The 25,411-nt window shown below is 53.6% G+C and overlaps 1 protein-coding gene and 1 long non-coding RNA gene across 9 annotated transcripts in view; one reads left to right on the top strand and one right to left on the bottom strand.

The window, feature by feature from the left end:
• Nucleotides 1-25,411, top strand: part of LOC128145989 (uncharacterized) — a 344,835-nt gene that overhangs the window by 307,489 nt on the left and 11,935 nt on the right. Inside the window, exons 1-3 of one of the 8 annotated variants that reach the window (XR_008236647.1) lie at nucleotides 22,183-22,285; nucleotides 23,054-23,109; nucleotides 23,579-23,710. This is a non-coding gene — a long non-coding RNA (uncharacterized LOC128145989). Of the gene's footprint in view, nucleotides 1-4,982; nucleotides 5,053-22,182; nucleotides 22,291-22,478; nucleotides 22,593-22,748; nucleotides 22,965-23,053; nucleotides 23,110-23,578; nucleotides 23,711-25,411 lie in introns of those variants that run through there. The other 7 variants (XR_008236642.1, XR_008236646.1, XR_008236644.1 and 4 more) reach the window with 7 other exon arrangements.
• Nucleotides 14,195-20,236, bottom strand: IRX5 (iroquois homeobox 5). Its single transcript, XM_052796912.1, has 3 exons — nucleotides 19,768-20,236; nucleotides 18,145-18,550; nucleotides 14,195-17,883 (listed from the first exon to the last, which is right to left on the bottom strand). Exons 1-3 carry the CDS (start codon nucleotides 20,017-20,019, stop codon nucleotides 17,117-17,119), a joined length of 1,425 nt encoding a protein of 474 aa, XP_052652872.1. The 5' UTR covers nucleotides 20,020-20,236; the 3' UTR covers nucleotides 14,195-17,116.

Raw genomic sequence — 25,411 nt, 5'->3', positions numbered from 1 at the left:
TAAAAATATTCATCAAAGCAATACAGTTAATACAAAGGCAAAAAAAAATTAACAGCAACAAAGAAATGTGTCAGTTACATTTTAAACTTGCAAAATCCCATGAATACTGCTACTAGTTTTGCATTCAAAGTTTTTCTTTTCCCATTCCTATATTGACACCTTTTAATATTTCCCCTTTTTTTCGTTCTCATCATAACTAGTAACTTAGTTATGCAAATGCTAGTTTTCTTGTAGTCATTTGATTGATCAAGTATTTTATGTTATTTCACACCTTAAGGAAACAGTTAAATTTTTGGCCTAGATTCTCCTACGTACAGTCCTGTGTGAGGAACCCATCCTGACTCAAAAATGCACTTTAATTATGTGTTGAAGTCTCATCAACTTCAGTGGCTCTACGTTTACAGCTAATTATGTGATTATGGGCATTCCTGAGTAAGGGTCATGGAGTTTTATCTTCTTCCGTAAATATTTCAATGGAAAACCAATGGAAGTGTTAATGAGTAAAGTTCCAATGTAACTAAGAGTTTGAGATCTTGTCTGTTTATTATAGAAAACACTATCCAATTTTATTGTGTACTATAATGGTACTTAAATTTATGTAGTAGAGATATTTGGACTGAAAAGATTTTTACAAGTGATTATTTGTAAATACTCATTAACACAATTTCTAGAATCAGTAAAAAGTCATACTATATCTATTTTATAGTAGGTAGATCTGGTTTTTGTTAGATTCGGATCACTGAAAGTTTTTTTATAATTCTGAAGATGGGTAACTAGCAGGGAGGGGCCCATCTGTATGTAGCTTTGGGTGAAGTCATCTCACCTAGCTTTAGACGTCTACAACACAGACACCTGATTTAGTCCCCGTGGGCTCTGCTTACAGTCAGTAGAGCAAGATCAGCAATTTCAGTGTGTCAATCCTCTGATTAGTTTTAGACATTGATTTTAAGAGGAAATGAATCATGTTGTAAAGTGCCTTTTCTTGCTATTGACTATAAAAGTGTTTAGGGCTGAGATTCACTCACTCACACCTTTTTCTTTTATTTGAGGTGCCCTACAGTACCTCCCTGGCCACCAGCGGCTGCCCCAGTGCAGGTCTCTCAAAGATCCTGCATCCCATGGGCATAGCTTGGATGCTCCAAAGGGCTCTAAGATGCCATAGAGGCATCTTTTTAGGTGACTGGATCCCTGCCAGATGCCAACTCAGATACAGGTGCTACCTCCAGGTCAAGTGGAGCCTATGTTGTGGTCCCATGAGAAAATAGAGCATATTCAGAGCCTGGAAGGTTTAGGCTGAACAAAACCTGGGAACATGCTCTCCAGGAAACAGATTCAGAGAAAACTATGGCAGCAGCTCATATCTTTTAAATTGAAAAGCTTGACATCAGACCTCAGCAGATGGAGAGTTTTAAGAAAAGAATATCCAATGGCTTGATTCCCAATTCAAGGTCAGGACTTCCACTGCACAGTATATTTAAAAAGAAAATATTAAAAAATAAAAAGGGGAGAAAACTATGTTACTAAGGCAGGTGAGGCCCTGATGTTGAGTTTTGCCCATAGAGAAGCAATGAGAAAAGGCAGCATGAGCCTAGTTTGTCTGTTTTCTCCTCCTGTCTTGCCATGCAGGGTGATACCACAATATGAACAAATCTTGCTGTTCCATTATTGTCTCTGCTCTGCTGAGTTTTCCTGGCTTCTCCACTGGCAGGGATTCAGTGGCAGAGGGCAAGGCCTCCCTCAGTGAACCATCAGAGACCAGGCTCTTTCTGTTTCTTGTGTGTGCGGATGTGCCAACAGCCAGCCAGCAGGTTGGTACAATTTGTGCAATTATCCACAGATTTATCTATTACACAATGGTGGTGTAAGCTGCTTTGTGGGTTGTGGTTCCCCCTGCAACCCAGGGCCTGGCCAGTGCTGGGGGCCACTAGCCTTGTGCTGGCTTTGTGCCGGTGGCAGGAGTCCCCTCATAAGTCTCCTTGGCCACTGCTTTTCACGCCCAGTTACTGGTGCCCAGAGTGCTGGGCTCTGCCCCGGCTTTGGCACCACCCTTGAGCCTTCTGCAGCCCCAGTGCCAATCTATAGCTTGATTTCAATTTGTGCTTGTCTAAGATGTACTTCTGTTCCTCTCCGCCTTTTCCTCCTCCTCCAGTAGATTTATCTTGATGGGTTGGACTCATGTAGGGGTGCTTACTGACACAGTTCTTACGTCTTGGTCTGCAGATAGCAGCTTTCACCTTCTCATGTTGGTTCCTCAACAAGTCTCTCATAAGATGATGGATATATCAGTCTCTGCACATTCTTAGAATAAGAATGGTAACACATAATTCAAATGGAGAGTTAATCTACTTGTCTGATGTGAAAAAGGAGGTAGCTAAAGAAGAAGTAGTTTAAATGAGAAGTAATGAAAATACATCTATCTGAACGCATTGTGCTGGGAAAATTTTCAAAGTGGAGTATAAACAGCTTTCTCAGCACTAAGGCACCCTGCCTGGCACTCTAACTTTTTCTTCTCATGTTTAACAGTGGATTAGTACTGCCACCACCAGTTTCCTATCCTCTTGTCCTGATGCAATCCCCAGTGATAACCACCAGCTCTAGCTCAACTCAAGTCATCCAGAAATGGGACCCAAATGCTTGTATACTAGTTGCATGGGAACCTGCTGAGAATGGATTACTGCCAAGGGGATGATACTATCAGTAAGAAAGTGGGAAGCTGAGTGTAGAATTATTTATTTACTGTTTATCCATGACTGTGTCTTTTTTTTTTTTTTCCAGTTGTAGCAAAGAGTGACTATAGTATACTGTGTAGCATTATAACTTGGTTCTGTAAGGTTTCTCAAGAATGAGACATCTGGGGAACCTTAAGCCTCTGTGATGATCATTAAGCCCCTGGAAGAAAACTAAAAGAAATGTTCAAAATCCAGATACAAGCTGATTATGGTTTAGAGCCAGACACTTCACTCGTGGTGCTCAGGCATATGACTGGGGTAGGGTTAGGGATGGGGAAGTGAGGACTTTCAGAGCTGAGTTTCCAGAGTAGTCCTGTTCATCCCAGAAAGTCTGCCTGTAACTGGTGTCCCAGCATCATCTCAGGCTAGAAAAAAGAAGTTCCCCCAAGGGATGGCTCAGCAGTGGCTGGTGAGCTCCAGGAGAAGCTGTCCTTTCAGGTCTGGCAAGCAGATTCACCTTCAGTTTCTCAACAAGTGTCTGCCCTTTGTTTGACTGAACTTTTTTCTAACCATGAATTCTAACTGCTTTGTAGTTTTAATTCGTTGTTCAATACTGCTGTTTTGGGGAATTTATGAATTCTTTGATGCTCTCTTCTCCTTACAAAAAGGATTTAAGAGTAGGACATTGTGTAACGGTATGTGTGCTTGACACGGCAACCAGTAAATAAGATGTTTTTCACTAGCTACATGATTTGTGGTATTTTTCATCTTCCACCTTCCGTACTGTAATTATTTCAGCGTCTCTGTCCTCCTTGTCTATTATACTACCTTCACCAGTAGCATGGAAGTGAGCACGTTGTGCACAAGGATCACATGTTCCCGCTGCTTTCCTCACCTGAGGCCAGGGTGTGGGGCACCAGGAGTGCAGCAGCTGGGGAGAAGAAGGGGGAGGCTAAGCACAGCGTGGGAGATTGGGGATGCCTCAGGTTTGGGTAAGGTGGAAAAGAACAGGCTGATCCACACATGGAGTCTTAACTTTGCACCAGTTCCTGGAGTGTTTTGGCCATGGTGGGGGCAGTGTCGCTGCCAGCGGGTAGGGTAGCGCAGACCCCCAGAGAGAGCAAGAGAGTCTACAGGCGGGAGTTTGTTGATGCTGGAGCATTACTGCAGGAAGAGTGGCTTACGTTGTGAAGCCTTGTCTGTGAGATGTAGCAGAGAGAGTAAGGCAGCAGTTTAATCTGAACTGGTGAAGTCTGGGCAGTTTTTAGGTAGGTTTTGGACAGTTTGTAGGTACCTGTTAGATGCAGCACAGGGGCAAAGTTGACTTTGCCTGTGTGGTGCAGTTGGATTGCTGTGGAAAGCTAACCAGAAGTTTGCTTCTGCAAGTGACCTCAAGACTCCAGATCCAGCTGGCTGCTTTCGGCCTGGGGGGAGCCAGGATGGAGCACCCCGGGCGGGAGAGGGGCCCCTGCAGCCGCTGGTGTGTGCCAGATGCTGTGGGCCGGGCCGGGCCGGGGCTGGGGCAGGGCTGGGATGAGGCAGGAAACACAAGAGTGGCTTTGAGGGATGGGAGCCCTGGGCTGACCGTTGGGCAGGGCTCGGATGCTGGCCGTGGGGCCGAGGGTGACGCCGGGGCAGGGGAACGAAGGAGGGGGCCGGGGAGTCGGCGGCTGCTCCGGACGAGAAGCGCTGAGGCGGCGCGGAGCGAGGGCAGCGCCGCCGTCGGGGCGTGAGGGGCGGCGGCTGCCGGACCTCAGAGCGGGGGCGGTGCCGGGGGCTTCGGCGGGAAACGCTGAGGTACCTGGCGGGGGGCGGCACCGGGGAAGTTTCAAAGGGAAACACTGAGGTACCTGGCGGGGGGACGGCACCGGGGGGGCTTCGAAGGGAAACACTGAGGTACCTGGCGGGGGGGACGGCACCGGGGGGGCTTCGAAGGGAAACACAGAGGTACCTGGCGGGGGGACGGCACCGGGGGGGCTTCGAAGGGAAACACTGAGGTACCTGGCGGGGGGGACGGCACCGGGGGGGCTTCGAAGGGAAACACTGAGGTACCTGGCGGGGGGGACGGCACCGGGGGGGCTTCGAAGGGAAACACTGAGGTACCTCAGGGAGGTGTCGGTGGGGTAGGAACCTTGAATCACGTCAGATGGGCCAATGGCGTGTTTTGGGCAGAAAATGCGAGGTATCGCATCCTGGTAAAGCAGGGGAGAGTGGCCTCCCAGCATGACTGCAGGCTTGGGTTAAACTGTGCTTGGGGACAGGGACACTGAGGTTGTTAATCCTGTCCTAAATATTTCTCTCTCTTTCCCGCAGCACCTGACTGGGCCTAGAAGGAAATGGACAGAAAAGGAAAGGGACAGGAAAACCCTGTGCTACAGCACAGGTACCACTTCTTACTCTCGGTGTCAGAGACCTGAAAAATGGTTCCTATCTTGTCCTTAAACAGCTTCTGCTTGTACAGTTCCCCCAGGAAGAACACACATTCCCCAATAAAATGCCATATTAAACCATAGGTTGTGCACTTTGCAACTTCCAAGCGCATCTCTGCGTTAGCTCACACCTACAACATTGCACCACACATGGGATTTTAACTTTGCACCAGTTGTTGCTGTGTTTGGCTTTGGTGAGGATAGTGTTTATTCACCAGCTGTTACTGTAGGGTGGACTTTTATGGAGAACATGGAATTTTTGATGCAGGGCCTGGTTGATGTTGGAGTATTATTGTGGAAGCCTTCATGTGGGTGTTTGTTGATGTTAGAGTATTACTGCAGGAAGACTGGCTTACTTTGTGAAGCCTTGTCTGTGAGATGCAGTGGAGAGCGCCGTTCAATGTGAAAGGATGAAATCTGGAAAGTTTGTGCATAGATTGTGGTTTAGTTTGAAAAGATGAAATCTGAATTGTTTGAAGGTAGATTTTGAACAGTTGTTAGTTGGACAGTTGAACAGTTGACTTTGCCTGGGTGGCACAATTGGATTGGTGTACAAAACTAATCAAAAGAGGGCTTTTGCAAGTGACCCCAAGACTCAAGATCCAGCTGGCTATTTTAGGCCTTTTCACTCAGTCTAGCTGGGCTGAGGAGGGCCGTGCATGGCTGCACTGCTACTAGACCCCAATGGAGCAAAGTGCTACAAGCTTAAAGCCCAGAAAATTCAAAAACAAACAGTAAGGACTGTGCAAATTTCTGGTATTGAACTATGACACCTGTAACACTAAATTTGGTTGAGCACACATATACTCGGTGGAGGGCATGCCAGGAAGCACTGCTGCTGTCTGAAAACACTCTGGTGAAGTGGCTCCTAAAGGGAGAGGGGAGTCTGTATGGGTCTTCCCTTCTGGGGTACCAGAATCCCTTAGGTAATACATATTTTCAGTGTGGTGGCTCTGCCCTGTACATGTGGTTTGCTGGGATCAGGGATAATCACCATTCCCCTGGGCAGCACAGAACAGCCCCTGGAGCAGGGCACATCTCAGTGCACTGCTACCTATTAATTTTGATCTACTTTGCTACTGTGTACATTTAGGATGGCAATTGTAGCATGGAGGAGGTGCCTCAGCCGTAACAAAGTTACCGTTCATCAGCTAACATGTTTTCATGAACACTTCCTTGTTTTTCTTTTCGTACCTGCTAATGTGATATAGTGAAGGCTATTCGGTTCTGTGCATGCAGAGCAAAATTAAGTCTGGCAGGCAGCCCAGGAAGCCCTGCCACGTGTCCCAGCTGCTCACAGCACTCACAGAGTGCTCCGTTTCCCCAACTTTGCTGCTGCACATATTGCTCCAGCCACTCACAAACAACAGAGATTTGTGGTCAAGAGTTTCCTGGTGATTTAGCACAGAGGTGTAAACAGATAAAGTTCATGAAGAGGGATTCTTGTAGAGATGGACTGAATTTGCAATTCAATTTTTTTCCCTCTGTTAATTTCAAAGATGAGTGTGCCAGACTCCTCTCTCCACAGGTGAAGTCGGCAACTTGGAAGGGACATTACAGAGACTTACTTTCAGGAAAAGGGGGAAAAATTATATTTTTTTTTTCTAGTTCTGAGCACCATTACCCCTCACCTCTGAACCAAGAAAGACTTTACGTGGTGTCATAATTTAGCAAATTACTTCCTCAAAGGAAGGTCAAACATTTTACCATTCGATCAATAGGAAGCGACTTACAAATCATGTGTATTGATCATTGTAATCATTCAGAGGAATGTAGGGCAGACACTAAAATCACATGCACTTAGTCTTAATTGCCCACATTAAAGCAATTATGCCCCAAAACTGTCATTGTCTAATGCTATGCACACTACCCAGCATGGTAACTTTTAGCCATACATATTTAATCATAAATCAGCCTCTTAGGTCTGTTGCACTAAAGACCTACAATATTGCTGTAATTATGCAAATATAACTATGTCTTTTTTCATCAACGTGTAAGATCATGTTACTTTTGGGAGCCAAGTGGAGGAAAATAAGCCCCTATATTAATGCAGCTGGTATTTAATACATATATTTTACAGCTGTGCTGTGTGTTCATGACACAAGTACTTAAAGTGACCTGAAATTGCTAATGAACAGAGAGCCTTTGTAAAAGCAGTCACAGGTCAAGGACTTGCAGATAAAACTTGTTGAGCAGTACGTTGATGGTAGGCTTGTGTCAGGAGAGTGCTATTTGTTCAAGGATGTTTATAAACATTATTTTCCAGAGGATCATTTCAGCTAAAAGTGCCTCAGACAAATACCAGTTTGGTAGCATTTAAATAAATGTTTTCTGATCTTGTAAACATAAAGTGGGTGCCTTTTTCCTTTTGTCAAGGAAACCAACGTGTATTCTCAGGGAAGTTTTGTTTTGATTTGTTCCCACAGCCTCCACTGTGGGAAATGAAAGATTGGTCAGGAGTTTATTCCTTCTACCATTCCAGAAACCATTTCTAAACAGATCTGGAAAAATGAACCATTCTTGGTATGTTATATACCTTGTATTTTGCAAACAAGAATGTTTGAAATTACAGTTACCTAGCATGGGACAGCCAAATTTACCCTTCAGAGAGAATATGAGCTAACATCCCTTAAAGTTAATGAGAGCTTTTCTCCTGCCTTCCAGGGCTGAGATCTAGGCCACAAAATAGCTACAGTGGCCCATTGGTCTGATGGGGTCAGTGTTAGATTCTGGCGAGCCTCAGACAGTTCCCATGCACCTCATGGAGGTCTTCAGAAAGAAGCATCTTCTGATGCAGCCCAGAGCAGATCATGGAAAGGGAAAAATACACAAGACTGAACTGTAACACAAAGAGGCAGCAAAAGGAAGGAGTTTTGCTCTGCTTCTCGTAGAGCCTACTTTTAATTCTTGACTCCCCTCTGAAGGAGCACGGAGCAGGCTGTGCTCTGGCTTCGCATGCAGAGGCACAAAGGGAAGGCACAGAGAGGGAAGACAGGCTGCTGCTATTGCCAGGCACCTCCGCACTACCATTTCCTGCTCCTCTGAGCTTTATCGGAGCCTGAAATATCACATCATTTCAGCGAGTGTTGATCGCTACATCGGTAGTTCTGCAAAATGTTCTTGTTGCACCTTCTTAGTCTTCAGCACAGTGGGCTGCTGACACGCCGGCCTGAGGGTACTTCTGCGAAGCCCCAAAAGGTAATGAGAGAAGCTGCCTTTTTGGCAGCGGGCTGCAGCTAAGGCATGTGCACCTTTGCTGGGAGATGTGCGAGTTGCAGATCCCTCAACAAGCTTCAGAGCTGCGGGAACATGGAACGGTTTGTGGAAGCTAAGAGCTAAATTGATTCAATCCTAGGAGGATCTCTGACTCCAAATCTCAGGGAAATTTAAGTTTTTGAGAATGTCAACAATGTTTCTGATCTTCTGATCTGCACATGCAGAGCAGTGTGTAGAGCATAAGATACCTTGTCAGTCACATGTGTATGCAGGTGGGCACTAAATCACAAGTAATTTAGTATGGGCTTTTAAAAGGGGGAAAGTATGTAATTTCTCTCAGAAGCCCTTAGACCCAAAATAGTGATCCAAGCATTAAACACCGATCAGAGAAGAAAGCCCCAAGCTATTTCAGTGGAGGAAAAAGAACATAGAATTTCTGGGCTCAAAATGGTTGCATCAAATCTGATCAGAGCACCAATTAGGTTACAAGCTAGTCCTGGATATGGCCAGTTTGGGGGTACATTGCCCATCTCTCCCTGCATGGCTGGGTGGTGAGGGACTGCAGCGTGCCTGATCGCTCGGGAATCCCACCACTTCCGCACTCATTCGTTCTTTCAAGTAGCAATGAAGTTGTTTGGCTGGATCCTTTATGAAAGTTAAAATTGGTTTGTCATTTTCTTTTCGCTTCTCACACCTTATCTAGTTTCTACATTCTTCCCACTTCAGTAGTCAAAGTGATTGAAAGCTGAAAACTGAGCAGATCTGTCCCTGCAGCAACTTTCCTCGCGTTTCTCATTTACCATTTTATCAAACAGGCTCTTTGTCTCTGCAGTCCCCTGATGTTGCCTCTGTTACACGGAGATATTCTTCAGGTCATGGGGGTTAAAAGGGGGCTAAAAAGGAGATCATATTGGACTTGCTTTACACAGACATGTAGCATTAGACCCAACGCCCAATAGAGGAAAGATATACTACTCCTATTTGATGAGCAGCAGGCCAATAAATTCATTAATCATCATTTTATGCCTCATCAAACACTTCCCAAGTTCCTCCATGGGAGTTATACAAATTAGCCACTGAAAAGGCAGTAATTTTAGTTTAGCTAGGTAAGTGCTTTTTGATTGCCTTCCTGAACAATGCTTCCCTTGACAAGCTAATAAATCAGCCCTTTCTGAATCAGAAGTGCAGCAAGTGCGAACAATAACTCCACATAGTTTCTCCGCTGATTTCAGCTGGAAGGCCTAAGAGGATGATCTGGGATCAAAGTCTCTTACTTTATTGCAGAGCAAAAGCTTTCTTTATGAAGAAGAGCTACAGAGAAATGAGGGAAGGGGGGATTTTTTTAATCAATTAATGAGGGAAATAGTCTTGAAACAAAAAGGAGGCCTAAGTCTCTGATGGCGGGCAGGCTGGTGGGGTGGCAGGGCAGGAGTGGGCCCTGCCGCAGGTGAGGCTGGAGGCATAAATCGAGGGGCTGCTCCTGTGGAGAGCTGCGGATTACCAGGGCGAGTCAAAATAGAGACCGTATTTAATCTGCGACCAATTGATTCCTCGAGTGTTTCAGGTATTTGTAGTGTAGGTTTAGATTTGTTGGGTGGCTTTACAGTGGGAAGCCTTGAGGCTGTGCTGTCTTATCTTTTTTTCAAATTGCTGCCTTTGACAGTATCATTTTTTTTAACTTGGCCGTAAATCATTTCACTAATCAGCTGTCACCAGCCAACATGCGTACATTGGCATTCAGCCGGAGAATTTGTTTTGGAAGGCCTTTAGCAACAAAAACTATGTTTGTATCAATAACCGTCTGTTAATGTCTCATGCGTACGGATGTAGAACACGGGGAGGAACAAGGGGAGACAGCAGTAGCGGAGAACAATTTGGTGGAGGGAAGGGGGGCAGAGCATTAATTGCCTCGTACGGCGCAGCCTCCCCCCGCGCCGCCGCGGCTCAGGTGAGGCGGTTACCTGCGGTTACCCGCGGCTCCGCCGAGCCGGGCTGCGCGGGACTGCGCGCCGGGCCGGGAGCCCGGGCCGGGCCGGGGCCGGGACGCGGAGCCCAGCGCCGCCCGCCGCTCCGCCGCGGCGGAGTCTGAGGGTTCCCCCTCCCCGAGTCTAGACCCGAGGTATTTTAAGTACAGTGTGTCTCTTCTCCTCTTCATTAACTTTCCCTCCACACATCACTGCATGCCTCTGAAAATAACTTGGCAAACTGGGAGCCGTTTATCTCTTTTATCTTGGGACCTGATCCAATTAAATAAGTGCACATTTACATTTGCATCCATCAGGCATGAGCGTGGAGAGGTCTGTGGTTTGCTTTAAGCAAATACAAGCCAATTTCTCTGGAAAAGAGGTGTCTGGACCAAGACCCCCCTGTCCCGGCCGCAGGGGCGAGCCGGGCCCGGCGGGCCCTGCAGGCGGGCGCAGGGCAGTGCTGCCCGCCGGCCGAGGGCAGGATGCGGCCCCGCGCCGGGCCCCTTGCCGGGCCCCTTGCCGGGCCGGACGCGCAGCACCGCAGCGGCAGAAAGAGGTGGTTCTTGCACAAGCGCCTGCATCAGCCCGAGCCGGGCTCCCGGCACGCTGCGAGTTCGCACATGCTCTAATTATAACAGATGAGTAACGCCTTGCGGAGGACATTTATTTTCTGGTGAAGAGATTCCTGGCTGAGGAGGCTGGCAGCGCCCGGCGGCGGAACCCCTGGCCGGGAGCCGCTCCGGCTGGCCCGGCGGGGCAGGACACTGAGGAGCTGCTGGGCGCCCCTGCTCCGGCCGCCCGTCGCGTTTGGCCTCGCCGGGCCGAACCGGCGAAGGTTTCCGTGCCACCAAACGTGCAAGGGGAGGCGAGAGGGGCTCGGGCAGCACCCGGCCGCCGCCCCGCCGCGGGCTCCCCTGCGCTCGCACATCAGCCGTGAAAATAACGCCGTGTGCTCCCGTTGAGTAAGGGGTATTAAACAAACGCAGCCGCCCCCCAAAAGAGGGAGCGGGGAACGGGATGCGGGGTGACCTCTCCGGGCCGCAGCGCCGCACCTCCTGTGCGGGTCTCCGCACCCTTGCGACGCCCGGGGCCTCCAGCCCCTTGCGGGAAGCAGCCCCGGAGCGCGGCGCAGCCCTCTCGGGGGACCCCGCGCTTTCGCGACCGCGCAGGAAAACGGTTCTGCCTTTGGGGGGAGTAGAAGCACCCATGTTGGGGACACCCGTGTCCCCTCGGGTCAGCGTTAGGCGCTCCGGTGGAGGTAGCACCGAGGGTGCCGGCTGCAGCGGGGTCCACATCGGGGCGCGGGGCCGGGGGGGCATTAGGCCTGGGGGCTCCCGCCACAGCCCGGGAGCGGGGGCAGGAGCTGGAAGCGGGGCTTTGGAGCTGCCGGCGGGGAAGGAGGCGGCCTGCGGAGCGCTGTCGGGCAAGAAAACGCAGCGCCCGCGCAGGAGCCCTCTCCCGCGGCCGCCCCGTCGGGCAGGGCCGACACCTCGGCCGGGCGCGGCCCGTTCCTCGCCGGCCCCGGACGAGCCCTTTCCCGGCAGAGAAAGGTTCCTGGGCCGGGCCGGGCGGCCGCTTCCGCGACCGCGGAGGCGCGGTGGAGGAATGCGGGGACAATGCGCCATCTGTCACCGCTGGGCCGCGCCGCGGCCGGGAGCGCCGCCGAGGGCGCTGATTTATGCTGAATGCGCCTTAGAAGATCTCGATGTAGACTTTGTCTTTCTCTGTCAGAGCCAAGTAAAAAGAAACAGCTGGCCTGAATTTTTAGCACCCATAATTAATTAAGAGCTTCATTCCTGGGATTTGATGATTCAATAAAGCAAGACCCTTATTCCCCTATGTGATTCCAGTGAATATCTACTCCACTCCAATCCTTTTGGGTCCCAAGATAGGGCAGATTAACACTCTTTTTCTGTGCGAGAGAGGAGAAAATGCCTCAAGATTGCATCTGAGGCGCACACAAAAGGTAAATTCAAAACTGCCACTTGTTCTCTGCAAAGGCTCCTTATTCTCCGCTATTGATGTATTTGTGCCAGGTTTTAAAGAAACCAGAGGGGGGGATGAGGAATTAACATATTGCTCATTTGGAAAAACAGCCGGTTCTGGTTTTGGTAACACTTGTTCCCTTGCCAGCCGCAGATGTCCTTACTAATAATCTAGGCAGGTCACAGAAAGAGGGGAGCGGGGGGGCGGGCTCCCCTGGCACTCCCGTGCCGCTCCGAGGCTGCCCCGAGCCCCGGGCACGCCGGCGGCTGTTGCTGCTGGGGCGGGCGGTGGCCGCGGAGCCGGGCGCACCGCACCGCTGGCTGCGGAATATCCGCGGCTGAGGACCGGCGCTGTGTGCCGGCCGGGCCGAAGGGGTCGAGTTTTCCTTCTTTCTTTTTTTTTTTTTTAATTCATCTACGGTTTGCGTTGAAGTTCCTGTACTTTTTCCCTACTGCAAAACCCTGTGATTTTTTTTTAGTTGCTTCCTTTAAACTTGCTGACCGTGTGATTCCCCGTGTTCTCTTGGCGGAGGAGCTTTCAAGTTTCTAGGCTCGACAAGAGAAGATGCTGTTCAGATCCTCTTACCCGGGTGTGTAGGGGGGGAGAAGCCCAATAAGCCAATTAGACGCGACCGCGCCGTCCCGGCCGCCGCGGAGGCTCCGCGCCGCGCGGGAGCCCCATAGGTTAATCGGGACAATTGGAAAAGCAACACTCGCGGGGAGAGCAGCGGGGGGGATGTACACACGGTCCGGGGTGTTGAGGGTCTAAATTAGGATTTGTTTTTAAGCGTGAAAGAGGAAGCAGCAGGGCTGCGGGCTGCGCCAGGCTCTCCTCCCGCCCTCCGTCTCCGCGATTGAGAAGCGGGGCTGGAGGTCCAGGGGGGTCCCGCCGCTCCAGCCGGAGCTCGGGGGCTGTGCCGACTGCCAACCGCACCCCCAGCTCTGTCCGTTTTTCTCCAGGACGGAGGAGAATTCACCGTGGATGGGGCGGCTGGCGGCAGCCCCGGGCTCCCGGCCCCGCCCGGGATGTCGTCCTCCCGAGTGCGCCGGGGAGGCGATGGGCCCACCGGGACGGGCGCGTCCGGCCCCGGGGCACCTGGGAGAGTGATTTCCCCGGGGAAGCCTCTTCCCTACCCGGGGAGAGGGCGCTTGGCTGGGCCGGGCGTGGAGGGGGGCGCCGGCCCGGCTCCCCGACGGGAGCTGCGCTCTCTGCCTGATGGGCTGCAGCTTTCCGCCAGGAGCCTCCACATGCCCCCTCCGGGGTCCCATCCGCGGCCGGCGCGACCTGGAGACGGAGCTGTTCCTGCGGCCCCACGCATGGGCGCCGCCGGGCCAGCACCCTTCTCGGCCGCGGTGGGGGGTTTTGGGGGGCGATGCTGGACTGTCACCCGCGGGAGGGGGAGGCCCGTACGCCGCACCCCGCTGCCACCTGCGCCGCTCAACCCGCGCCGTCGGGGCGGGCGGCGGAGGGGGTCGCGGCCCGCCCCTCCCCACCAAGGGCCACGACGGGGGCTGCCACCCTGCGTCCGGGACGGAAAGGGGCGAGCTGTTTCCCGCGGGCGCGGAGCGGCGCCCCGCGGAGGCTGGGCCGTTCCCACCTGCGCCCGTGGGCAAGCACCTGCTCGCAGGCACGCTGGTGGGAGCCCAGCCCGCAGGGCCCCGCCGCCAGCCCCGCTCTTCCCTCTCGCCTGCCCCCCCCAAACCGCTCCGCAGTGACAACGAAGCCCTCCTGCCCCCAAACCTCCGCGGAAGCGGCGGCCCTGCCCGGCGCCCCGGCAGCGGTCTGCTCCCAGCGTGAAGCGTCGCTCCCGGCCTCTCCGGAGGCTGGTCCCGAGTAACCTACGGCAGCTTTAATTGGCAGCAGACATTATTTTTATTTTAAGATATCCCGAAAAATTTTTTTTGAACAACAAATTAACATGCCAGAGGCAAAAAAGGCGGACGCTGCCCCCTCCCCCCTGCTCTGTTCTAAAAAAGAAACGGGCAAAATCGTGCTTATGTTAAAGACGGGCAGTACAGTACATTTCCCGTGGCAGGGGAAAAGGGTGAAGAATAAAATTGTTGTATGAAATCGATGGGGCTACAATAACAGTTATGGTTTAAAATAGGCGACAGGCTGCAACCTAAAGGAAACGGTTAATTCCCTTAGGAATTTATACATCAAACGAAAACCGTATTGAGATCGCTGATAGACCTATTCAAAATAGCCCCGATTATAAGGAATAGGGCTTTTGAACGAGCGAAGCTCCTAAGCCGCTTTGCAAAATAGCTTTTTCAGAGATAGGAAGATCAGCTGGGGAAAGGTAGAGCGACAATTAAAAAAAAAAATCCATAGCTAGATGAATAATTAAAACCTATTTATTTTGAGATAGTCTTTCCACTGCGGGACCTGTTGTCTCCGGAGCGCGGTCTGGAGGGGCTTTGTCGGGTCCCTGCAGCAAAGGGCGCTTGGGAGTTCTACCCGAGTTCAGCCAGAGGCGATGTCTGCCGGGAGCCAAGGTGCCGGGAAGAGCCCGGGCTGGAGGCGACCCGCCGCGGTTTGCCTTCAGCCCCGCACTTCGGAGCTGCTCCTGCCAGGGCCAGCTCTGCCCCTGTCCCTCACCGTGCAAACTTTCTCCCGTTTTAAACAAGGCAGGTGAGTCCGATAAAGCTCACTGCTGCGCGAAAAATACGCCGTCCTGCGGGTGTCCCCGACTGGAAATAAAAGATCCAACCGAGGAATTGGAGCGGTTTTTAAAAAATCATTTATAATTTATAAAGTGGCAAAATAACATACTATTATCCCAGGAATATTTGATTCTTTACACATTCGGCTTGAAACAATTTTGATTTTAAACCAGATTATCTACAAAGATCGCATAACCAAGTGAACACGGACTGCATCTTTGATACAAAATACAAACTAGTATTTAAAATCCCGTAAAATGTAAATATGCATGAGTAAACCTGTTACAGCTAATAAACGGCCCTGACAAAGTTGAAGAGATTACAAAATAATTATCTGTCTCGTAAAGGAAAAAAAACCACACAAAACGGAGGGGTGTCTCGGCACCATCTCCAGCGGTCCCAGCGATATTCCCATCACATTAACAGCGGCGATGCGGTCGCGTACAACTGACACCCACAAAATCCGATTTGAACAGGGAAAAACCCGTCCCCGGAGCTGGACGCTGGAACAGTTCCTCGCCGTTATTTGTTCGGAGGGTGCCCGGGCTGCTCGGGTCACCGCACCGACGGGGACTGACTTGTGCTTTCAGGTTCCGCGCCGGGTGCCGCTGGGGAGCACCTAACTCGCTCGGGAACCCGCTCTCCCCCTGGCTTGGGCTGCGGAGCGACAGAAACGCGCCGAGAGGGCTCAGGGCGCTCTCTGTCCCCGTACACAGGGGACGTCTGGTGGCTGCGAGCGCCCCGGTGGCCCGTCCCCAGCCCCGGCGGCCGCCGCGGTCTGCCACCCGCCGCGGCGTGGCGGGCGCTGCGCGGAGCGGGGAGCAGCGGCCCCGGGGGGCTCCCGCACAGCCGAGCGTGCGGCGGGAGCCAAACTCGGGCCGAGTGTGACACCTACCTGCCAGCGCCGGGAAGCACCGCGCCCGCGGCCGGCCCTGCGCGGGGCTGCGCGGCCGCGGCCGGCCGCCCAGACCGCGCCGTCCCGTGGGGCGAGGGCAGCGGTGCAAAACACCGGTGGGAGGGGGGGGTGGGGGGAAAGGGCCGGGGCCGAGGCGTCCCCCGCCGTAGCGAGTGCCTTTGCCTGTGCAATCCCCATCCCCGGCCACAGCCGCAGCACCTCTGCAGCAGCGACGCGGGCTAAATCTGGCAGAAAATCGAACTCATTAGCAAAGTTCACCAGCTGATTGCTTTGCATAAAACGCGACACTGATTGGAAGTAATTAGGTTAAAAGATGGGACTGCGCTTCGATTTGGTGTTTCTAACAAGTGCTTTTGTGCGTGGCCTGAGTTAAGCCTTTACCTCCGGAAACAGCGTCCCTCCCGCGCCTCTCCCCGTTCCCGTCCCGGTGCCGCTGCCGCTCGCCTCTGCCCGGCCCCGCAGGCGGCTCTCACCGCCGGAGCCCGACCTTTTAGAAATCGTCAGTCACTTTGAAAAAGGCTTCGGGTACTACGGTAAGGTCCTAAAAGGAGCCCCGCGTCTCTTTTAAAACGTGTATTTTTTTCCGCAGCTATGCACATATCTGCCCGTTGCAAAAAAAGAGTGGTTTTCATTCTGTTAAAAATCTCTTTTAATTAAATATTTGCATTTTACAAAGGCGGCTGCAGTTTTTTGTATCTAATAAGTATAACCTATTTCCTTTTTTTTTTTTGCATTATAGTTTAGCTCACACCCAAGAAAAAAAAACAATAGGCATAAAAAATTAAATTAAACTTGTATATATATATTTTAAAACTATGAAACAATTCGGAAAAAGACACAGAAATGTATATATTTATATTACGAAAACAACATTAATGCCTGTACAGGTGTCTTGATTTCATAATTTACTTCAAAGATACTGTATTATCAATTTAAATACAAAAAGCTACATTAAATATACAGAATAAGATTTAATACAAATCTTTCCTCTTTGTGTGTGTGAGAGAGAGCGTGTCACTCGTTTGCTTTTCACTTGGTTAAGACATTTCTGGGCTGTTTCCACCCAGCCATTTCCCATAGACTCTATAAACTTTTGAAGGGGGTGCTGGGAGGGAGGGGGCAGCTGGTCTTTTTCTGTTTGTTTTGTTTTTCTTTTGGTAGTGGAAAAATAACTGCCAAAGCAATTCATTATTTCTCTCAATAAATTAAAAAAAAAAAAAAGAACAAAACCACAGTCCCGGGAGGGGGTAAGGAGGAGAAGCCGATATTAAATGTTGGACATACCTTTCTTCAGTTCGTAAGGTGAGTCTTTGCAAAGGTCTACTTGGGACTGGCTCCTGATCATTTTAGCGTCTTTAGCCAGGCTCTCGGCTCTGCTGAGGACAGTCTGGTTTAATCCATTGAAGTGGGCGCCGGGGGCGGCGGCGGCGGGGCCACCGGCGGGATGCCCGTGCGGGGCCCCGAAGGAGCCGTAGTTCGTGTAACCGGGGTAGAAGGGCGCCGTGTAGTAGAGCGGCCGCGGCAGGACCGCCCCGTTGGGGAAGGGGCACTGCGCCGCCGGCGAGCGCGGCCGCGGCGGCGAGCGAGAGGGGCCGCCGCCGCCCAGCACGGCGGGGCCGGGGGGCGCCGCCTCGCCGCCGGCCTCCTTCGCCTTGTCCGCCGAGGTGGCGATCTCGGCCAGCGACCAGAGCTTGGGCTTGGCGAGGGCCGCCTGCTGCGGCGAGTGGATGACGGAGGCGCCGGTGGCGGCGGGCAGCAGCGGGTGCAGGTCGGAGGCGTGCGGCGGCCCGGCGGCGGCGGAAGGCGGGCGGTACGGCGGGGGCTCCTCGCCGCCCGCCGGCGGCAGCCCGCGGCCCGCCGGGCACGGCCCCAGCGGCGAAGAGCCGGGCGCCTTGGGGGGGGCGGGCGGCCCGTCGAGCCGCTCCTCAGCCGGCTCTTTGCAATCCGAGTCGCTGAGGCCGCTCTCGGCCTCCCGGGGGCCGGGGGACTCCTGGAGGCGCTCGCAGCCCGGCACTGCCTTGGGATCCGCCGCTCCTGCGGAGGGGGGGTGGAAAGGAGAGGGGTGGGGGGCAGCTCTCTGGCTCGCCCTGCGCCCCCAAACCCGCCCACCCACTTGGCCACCCACCCCCCCTCTTCCCGGCCCCGCCGTCGCCAGGCCCGCAGCGCTGTCCTCCGGCTCCCCCCCCCCCCCCGCCCCGGCCGCCCTCTCGGGGGGACAGGCCGCCCCCACAGCCCCGGGCCGTGGGCAGCCCCGAGGGCGCGGCCGCGGCGTCCCGGCCGAGCCCGCTGCCCTACCTGTGTCCGGCGTCCCGGGGTCCCCCTTCTCCTCCAGCTTCTGGGGCTCGTCCTCGTCGTTTTTCTCCAAGTCGATGTTCTCCTCTTCCTCCTCGTCCTCGCTGCGGTTCCGCGGGGTCCAGGTCATTTTGTTCTCCTTTTTGAGCCGCCGCCGCGCGTTGGCGAACCAGGTGGAGACCTGGGTGAGGGTCATTTTGGTGATGATGGCCAGCATGATCTTCTCGCCCTTGGTGGGGTAGGGGTTTTTCCGGTGCTCGTTGAGCCAGGCCTTGAGGGTGGCCGTGGCGTCCCGCGTCGCGTTCTTGCGGTACGCGGGGTCCCCGTAGGGGTAGGAGCCGAGCGGCGCCGCGTACGGGTGGTACCCCAGGGAGCCGGCCATGCCCGGCGTGTGGTCGTAGGGCGAGCCCTGGGGAGAGAGGGGAGAGCGGCCCGGCGGGGCGAGGTCAGGCGGCCGCGGGGCGGCAATGACACGGCAAGGGCAGCGCCAGGGCCTGCCCGCGGCCCCTGCCCGCGCCCCGCTGCCTCTCCCCCGGCGCCGGGCCCTGCCCGGCTTCTCCCCGGCTCATTGCCGGGAGAACGGGCGGAAGGGCCTGGGTGCTCGCCGGGGCCGGCAGGCTCCAGCCCCAGGAGGCCACCGGCCGCCTGCAGCAATTCAGCGCCTCTCCCCCAAATGCAGGCGCGGAAAAGCAAGTGGGCAGCGCGGCGTGGGGGCGGACAACGGCGGGAGGACCCTTCCCTTCCCCCCCGCGCCGCGATCGCGGCGGGCAACCTGCCGGGCCCAGGCGGCCGGGCCGCTCCTCTGCCAGGCCAGTGGTGGGAGGAGGAAAAAAATAAAGGGAAGAAAAGAAAAGAAAAGAAGAAAAGAGAAAAGAGGAAAGAGAAAAGAGAAAAGCAGGAAAGGCAGAAAAAGGAAAGAAGAAACTGTGAAACTCTACCTAAACCCTAAACAGAGGGGAGAAGCTGAGCAAAACTGCCGGGGTTATGGGGGGAACTGTGGGGCACTGGCGGCGGCCGCAGCTCTGCTGCGGGGATGCCCCGGGCCGGCCCCGCGGTGCCCCCGCAGGCGCGCACGGCGGCGCAGTGCCCTGCTTTCCCCTTCCCTTCCCCGCGCAGCGCCCGCGGAGCAGCTCGCGGCTATGGGATTAGAGCTCTGCAAGATTTAAGCAGCCTAATTATCGCCGTGCAGGGGAAAGTTGCCTGGGTTTATCGCCCGGATTTTTCCCATCGCCGGCCGCTGCTGGGTTCCTTCCCTTTTCAATCGCAACCAGCTAATTGTTGCGAAATTACGACTGCCGTTTTATTAAAAGAAAAAAAATTGTTTTTCTTTTTTTTTGAGGGAATGAAATCGGTCCCCGCCTGCCCCAGCCCCGTCTCGCCCGGGCCATGCCGGCGGCTCCCCCCGCGCCCGGCCCTGCCCGCCGCTGCCGCCAGCAACAGTGTGCGGCAGCAGCACGGGGCGGCGATGCGGGAAAGTTGGGCGGCGAGGCGGGGAGCCGCGCTCCCTTTTGTCCCCGATATCTCAAAAATAAAATCGGAACAAAAAGCAGGCCCGGGAGGAGGGGCAGGCGCCCGCGGGATGCCGCCGTGCCCGGCGCGGTGCCGGCTGCCCGGGGCTGCTCTTACCACGTAGGAAGTGAAGGCGGCGGCGGCGGCGGCGGCGGCCGGGTCGGTGCCGTACTGGAGGTGGGAGTTGTAACCCGGGGAAGGGGCTGTAAAGGCGGTAGATCCGGCATAAGGGGAAAAAGCGGAGCCCGAAGAAGATCTCCCAAGTTCATCGGTCCTGGGTCCGGAGATCACGCTGGTGCTGTACGCTGGGCAGGAGTAGAGAGCCAAGGACGCTGACGGCTGGTACAAGTAACCCTGAGGATACGACATGGCCAGGCGCACACATATACCCGGGAGCCCAAGGCGCCGGGAGGGAGCCGCCGCGCTGCTGGGCTGGGGCTGCTGCGGCTGGGGCTTCGCGGGCGCCTCTCCGCCCTCGCCAGCTGGGCAGCGGCGGCACCTTGCTCTGTGCCGGGGCTGCTGCTCCGCGCTCGCCTGCAGCCTGGCACCGCTTCCTCCTTTTTCTCCCCCCCTCTCTTCCCCGTCTCTTCCCCCCCCCCCCCCGCTCTCTCTCTCTCCCCCCTTGCACTGGGGGGCTTTTTTTTCCCCCCCCTTCCTCCTCGCTCTCGCTTTCCGAAGGGTCCTGCCAAGATGCTAAGTTGGAAATTGCAGCTCCTGACGCCTTCTGCGCGGCCCGGCGAGGCTCCTCCTTCGCGGGGTGTTGTCAGTGGAAGGACTGGCAGGACCCCGCTGGGCTGCCGCGGCCGGGCCCAACCAGCGGGAGGGCTCCGCGCTTCCCTCGGCCCTCCCCAGCGCTCAGAGGCTCAAGTGCGCCGGCTCCTGGATTGCAGTCACCTCCGAGCCATTTAAGATCAGCTCCAACTTTCTGCATGTGCTAAATACCGTGCGGAGCCGCGCTGCGCCGGAATGCAAGCCAATCAGTATATGAAAAAAAATAATAGATATTTAATAAGATTTATTAGCCGCCCGGCTCCCCCCTCTGCGCAGCCACCCCTCCTCTTGCTCTCTGCCCCCTGCCCCTCCCTCCACTAAATCACTGGAGGTGGAATATACGCGGGGTGTGTACGGTGGTGTCAGTTTCTCTTTTCTAAACAAAAAAGGCGATTTTCGGCGGGGAGCGTCGCGCCGCAGCCCCGGCCGGTCTGGCAGCGCTGGGATGCGCGGCCGGTCGCGCCGTCGGGGCGGGGGCCGCGCCGGGGCCGCCCCGCCGCCGGACCTGTTGCGGCGGCTGTGCGAGCGGAGCTGCGGCGGGGGGTTCCCGGAGCGCGGCGCCGGGCCCCGGCGAGGAGCGGGGTTTGGCTTCGCGGAGGGCTCGGGGGGCCGTGAGCGGGGCGGGAGGGATTTAGTCTTTCCCAGCGCCGGTGCCGGGAGAAGGGGAATCCGGAGAGGGAGCGGTGGGGGCGGAGATGGGTCTGCAGAAACGGTTCAGCATGCGGGTTTGCCCGCGGATCTAAAGAATACACCAGGTATCCTCCCCCTCCCCGACTCATAAAAGGGTCGAGGCGAAAGCAGATTAAAACCATACGAAGCGGGATAAATCCCCTGCGATCAGGAGATGTAATCTCCTTTGATTCCACCGGATACATTTCCCAACAGGAACATACCCCGATTTATTCCCTTCTCGCTTTTTTTTCCCTCGCGGCTGAGGCAAGGCGCAGCTCCCGCCGCCGCGGACCTTGCCCTCCGCCGCGGCGGACCTTGCCCTCCGCCGCGGCCCCGGCCACCCGGGACACGCGGGGACGGACCCGCCTCGCACCCGCCCCGCCTTTCCCGGCGTGGGGGCGGTGATATACTTAGGTTTTCTTTTTTTTTTTTAAATCTTGTAACTTTTGCATCTTCCGGCCCTAATTCCTCTCGCCGCTGGCACCAGCGGGACGGACGCGGAGACGCGAGCAGGGGAGGTGTGTTTTGAAACGGGCAGGCCGGGGCAGGAGCTCTCTGGGTCGCCGAGCAGGCGACACCGACGCCGCCCCGCTCCCTCCCTCCCTCCGGGGCTCTGTCCCGGCGGCAGCGGCCACAGGCCCCCAGCCAAACAGAGGGGCACAGCCTGAGCCTTCCCGAGCAGCCCTGCTGCGGGGCCGGGGGCGGCGGCCTGGGCCGAGGGTCGGCGGCGCCTCGGCGGGAAGGGGCGGGGCGGGCAGAGACCGCTCTCCCCGGTGTCCCCGGCGGGGGGATCCCGGCAGGACCGGGTGCCGGGGGCGGCGGGGCGGGCGCGGCCCGCACTACACTACCCAGCAGGCCGTGGCCCCGCCGGTCTCGCCCCCGCCCTTCCCGGCACATGATTGGCCGTCCTGCCGCCGGCAGTGGGTCCTCCCCTTCTTCCATTGGCCTGGGGAACTGTCCTTCAGCGCGGGGGGGAGGGGGTGTGGAGGGGCGGTGGCGGCACGCGGCGCGGTTGCTGGGGAGTCCGGAGGCGGCGCTGAGAGGACGGCGCGCGGAGGCGCTGCGGGGCGAGGCGGAGGCCTCCCGGCCCGACCCGACCCGACCCGACCCGGCCGGGCTCGGCTCGGCTCAGCCCGTCCCCTGGCGGCTGCGGGTCGGGTCGGCCCCGGCCGGCGAGGCGAGGCGAGGCGAGGTGAGGTGAGGAAGCGGGGCGGCAGCGGCGCGGCGGGACCTCGGGGCCGCGGGGCCCGGTGGCAGCGCTTGCCCCGCCGTGCTGGTGCGCCCCCTGCCGGGCGGGCCTCGGCGCTGCTCCGCGCGCGGCTGGCGGCCGTGCCGGCTGCCCGGGCCCCGCGGCCGGCGGGCGGGCGCTCCCGCGGAGGCGCCGGCGCCGGAGCCGCTGTCGGCCGCGGTCGCGGGACCGGGACCGGCGTCTGTCCGCGCCGGGCCCCGCAGTAAGGCGGCGACCGCGGGAGCGGCGTACGGAAGCCCGGCGAGCCGTGGTGGGTCTCGGCACCTTCCTCGGTGCTGCTGTCGAACAGCGCTTTGTCTGGTGTTTCTCTCCTTTCTCTTCTCCCCCCCCCCCTTTTTTTAATCTCTTTTTTTTTTCTCTTAATGTGGAAGTGTACGGTCTCTTTGAAATCCATGTGGGTTCTGCCCCCGGTAACGGGGAAGGGTCTAACACCGGATTGCACGCTCTCTTACATGCTCAATCCACACAGGTGTGCACTTTCATCAGTTTTCAGCTGCACGGTGTCACTGATATTTGTCCCTGGGTTAATTTTAGCTATCGCTTTAAAGCACCGCATTTCTGTTTCCGCTCAAAAGTGCTTCTGTCATAATCCTCTGACAACACCCCTTGTTCGAGGAGTGAGGTATCATCTGGTAAAGTTTTATATATTTAACATTCATTTTATAAGTGTGCAGAATAAGTAAGCGCTTTTCCTTCCCCATTTCTTTGTAGGGAGAGGCTGAAGTTCTAACCATCTTCCCATGGCATCTGACGTTTTTGAGGAGGAGGTAAGGCTCATGTCATGTAAAATTACCCTCTTTATTTCTGATGTTCTACTAATCTGGCTTCTGTAGGCGTACATTTTGGAAACTGTGGTGAGTTCATGCATACTTTCATGCATTGCAACATAATACCAGAGCTGATTAATAAATGGTAGCGATAGGACTCTTATGCCATCAGGATTGTAAGTGTCTATCAAACCAACATTCTCACTACATTACACCACTATTATATTCTTTGCAGTTTTAAAAGAACTGTAGATAATTCTTCAAGATATTGAAACATTTAGTTTATAGTTCTATTGCTGTGGTTGTCACCTTCGCTTTATATCAAATTTGAGACTCATTTCTTAAGGATGTCTCTATTTTCTGCTTTATTTGCACATTGATAGCTCTACTGAATGACTAGTCACAGCAACTTTTTCCTCTGATAGAAGCATATTAAAATGTGAAAGCCTAAGACTTATCTGCTTTACAGGACTTTTCAGCCTTTGATTAAAGGGAAATGAGAAGTTTGTTTCAAGGCTCTTGTTTATGTAGTTCTATCAGTTCTGTTAACAAATATGGGGTTTGAGGATACATTTGCTGCTTCTCTTCATTTTTACTGAAGGTATGTCCATTTGAAGGTATGGATAAGTTCTTGGTATCAAGTGTTTGTCTGCTTTGCAGCTGCCAGAGAAATGATATTAAAATTCTGTACTTTATATATTTTTGTCATAACTTCCTGGAATCTAAACCATTAATGCAATAGAAGAAACTTTTACCATTCAATTCCTACTTAATGATGGGTAGGATTTATAGGCTGGCTGTGCGCTCTTCATTTTATTTAAATTGAGACTTATGAATTTAAGTTCAGCCTGTATAAATAAGTAATTAAAGTCACTATATTTATAGCCTTTGGTCTGATGGGCTGGTCCTGCAAAGATGTTTAGAATGGTCTTTGCTTACTTTAGTAGTGGGACTCTAGTAGTGTTTTTGACATGAGGGGAACTTGGATTTGAGATGACTGCACAAAATGTGGTGACCCAAAATGTAGCAATATTTGAACCTGCATATTTGTTTTTCTACACTGGTTTCATTTGCATAATTTCATTTAGGGTGTGCAAACATACATCGTATAGCATAAAATAGCTTAATAGATCAGTGCATGAACATGTAATAGGGATCAGCTATGAATATTTTCTTTCTGGGAGGGGAAAAAGAGGTAGAGTGATCTTGAAAATAACAGCAAACTATATTTTAAAAGTACAGCCACTGGTAGGCTCTAACTGTTAAGTGGTTCAGTTGCAGGTGGCTTGTAGTGGATGGAGTTAAACTTGGGTATCTTGGATATGATACACCTTAATTTAATTACTTTAATAGCTGCTTTCTGTTGAAACTTTAAAATCTAACGATCCTGCTTTTATTGCAGTCTTTAAAGATCTAATCGTTCTTGTGTGTGTCTGAGATGTACAACTTAGTGCAAGGAGAGGCAACAGATTGGTTCCGTCATACGATTTGGTTGGGTTTTTTTGAGAGTACTTAAAAGATTATGATGGATAATGCTGTCTTGCCAAAGAATGCCGACACAGGTGTTCATCATTATCTTAATTAAGATCCTGAGAAAATGTCATCTTTCGGCATGAATTATGAAGGGAGATGCATTAGAGATCATTTCAACCTTTTTTTTTTTCTTTTTACAGGGGTAGATGAGAAGGAGGCTGTTTTCTCAAACCCTTTTTGATATTTCTTTATCAGAATACCTGACCTTAGACACTTCCTGAATAATTTGTTTCTCCACTTCAATTTGTGAATATACTATCAAGAGATCTATATGTGATGTTAAAGGGGATGCTCTTTAAAAAAAAAAAAAAATCCCCCCCTCAGATACTCTCTGTTCTGTTTAAAGCTGTCCCTATAAACAAAATACTAAGAGTCAGATAGTGGTGGAAATTGCTGCTGGAAACATCTGCTAAGAGATGTTTTATACAGTGTATTTTAAAGTATTAACAACTCAGAACAAAATAAATATATATGAATATTTATCTTTTTAATTAAGTATGAAGAGAAAAAAATTTCCTTTTCTCACCTTCACACCACCATGGAAGTAAAACTAATTAGTGTGCAAGAGGAGGGAGGGGCTTGTGGTTTTCCGTGTTGAATCAATACATTATTAGCTGAGCGAGAGCTAAAGCAGTGCATCTAAAATATTGGCTGAAGCATCGGCCGTAAAACTTAGGGACGATTTCCTGCAGGTACTTACTCATGTGCATGTTGCTGTTGGCTTCTCTAAAATGAAGTGCTGGGGGTTGCAGGGTCAGTACTTGCAGTG

The sequence above is a fragment of the Harpia harpyja genome, chromosome 9, assembly GCF_026419915.1.
Source record: "Harpia harpyja isolate bHarHar1 chromosome 9, bHarHar1 primary haplotype, whole genome shotgun sequence".
In the NCBI taxonomy this organism is placed as follows: domain Eukaryota; kingdom Metazoa; phylum Chordata; class Aves; order Accipitriformes; family Accipitridae; genus Harpia; species Harpia harpyja.
Note: the sequence above shows the minus strand (reverse complement) of the source record. Positions and strands in the feature narration are given on the sequence as shown.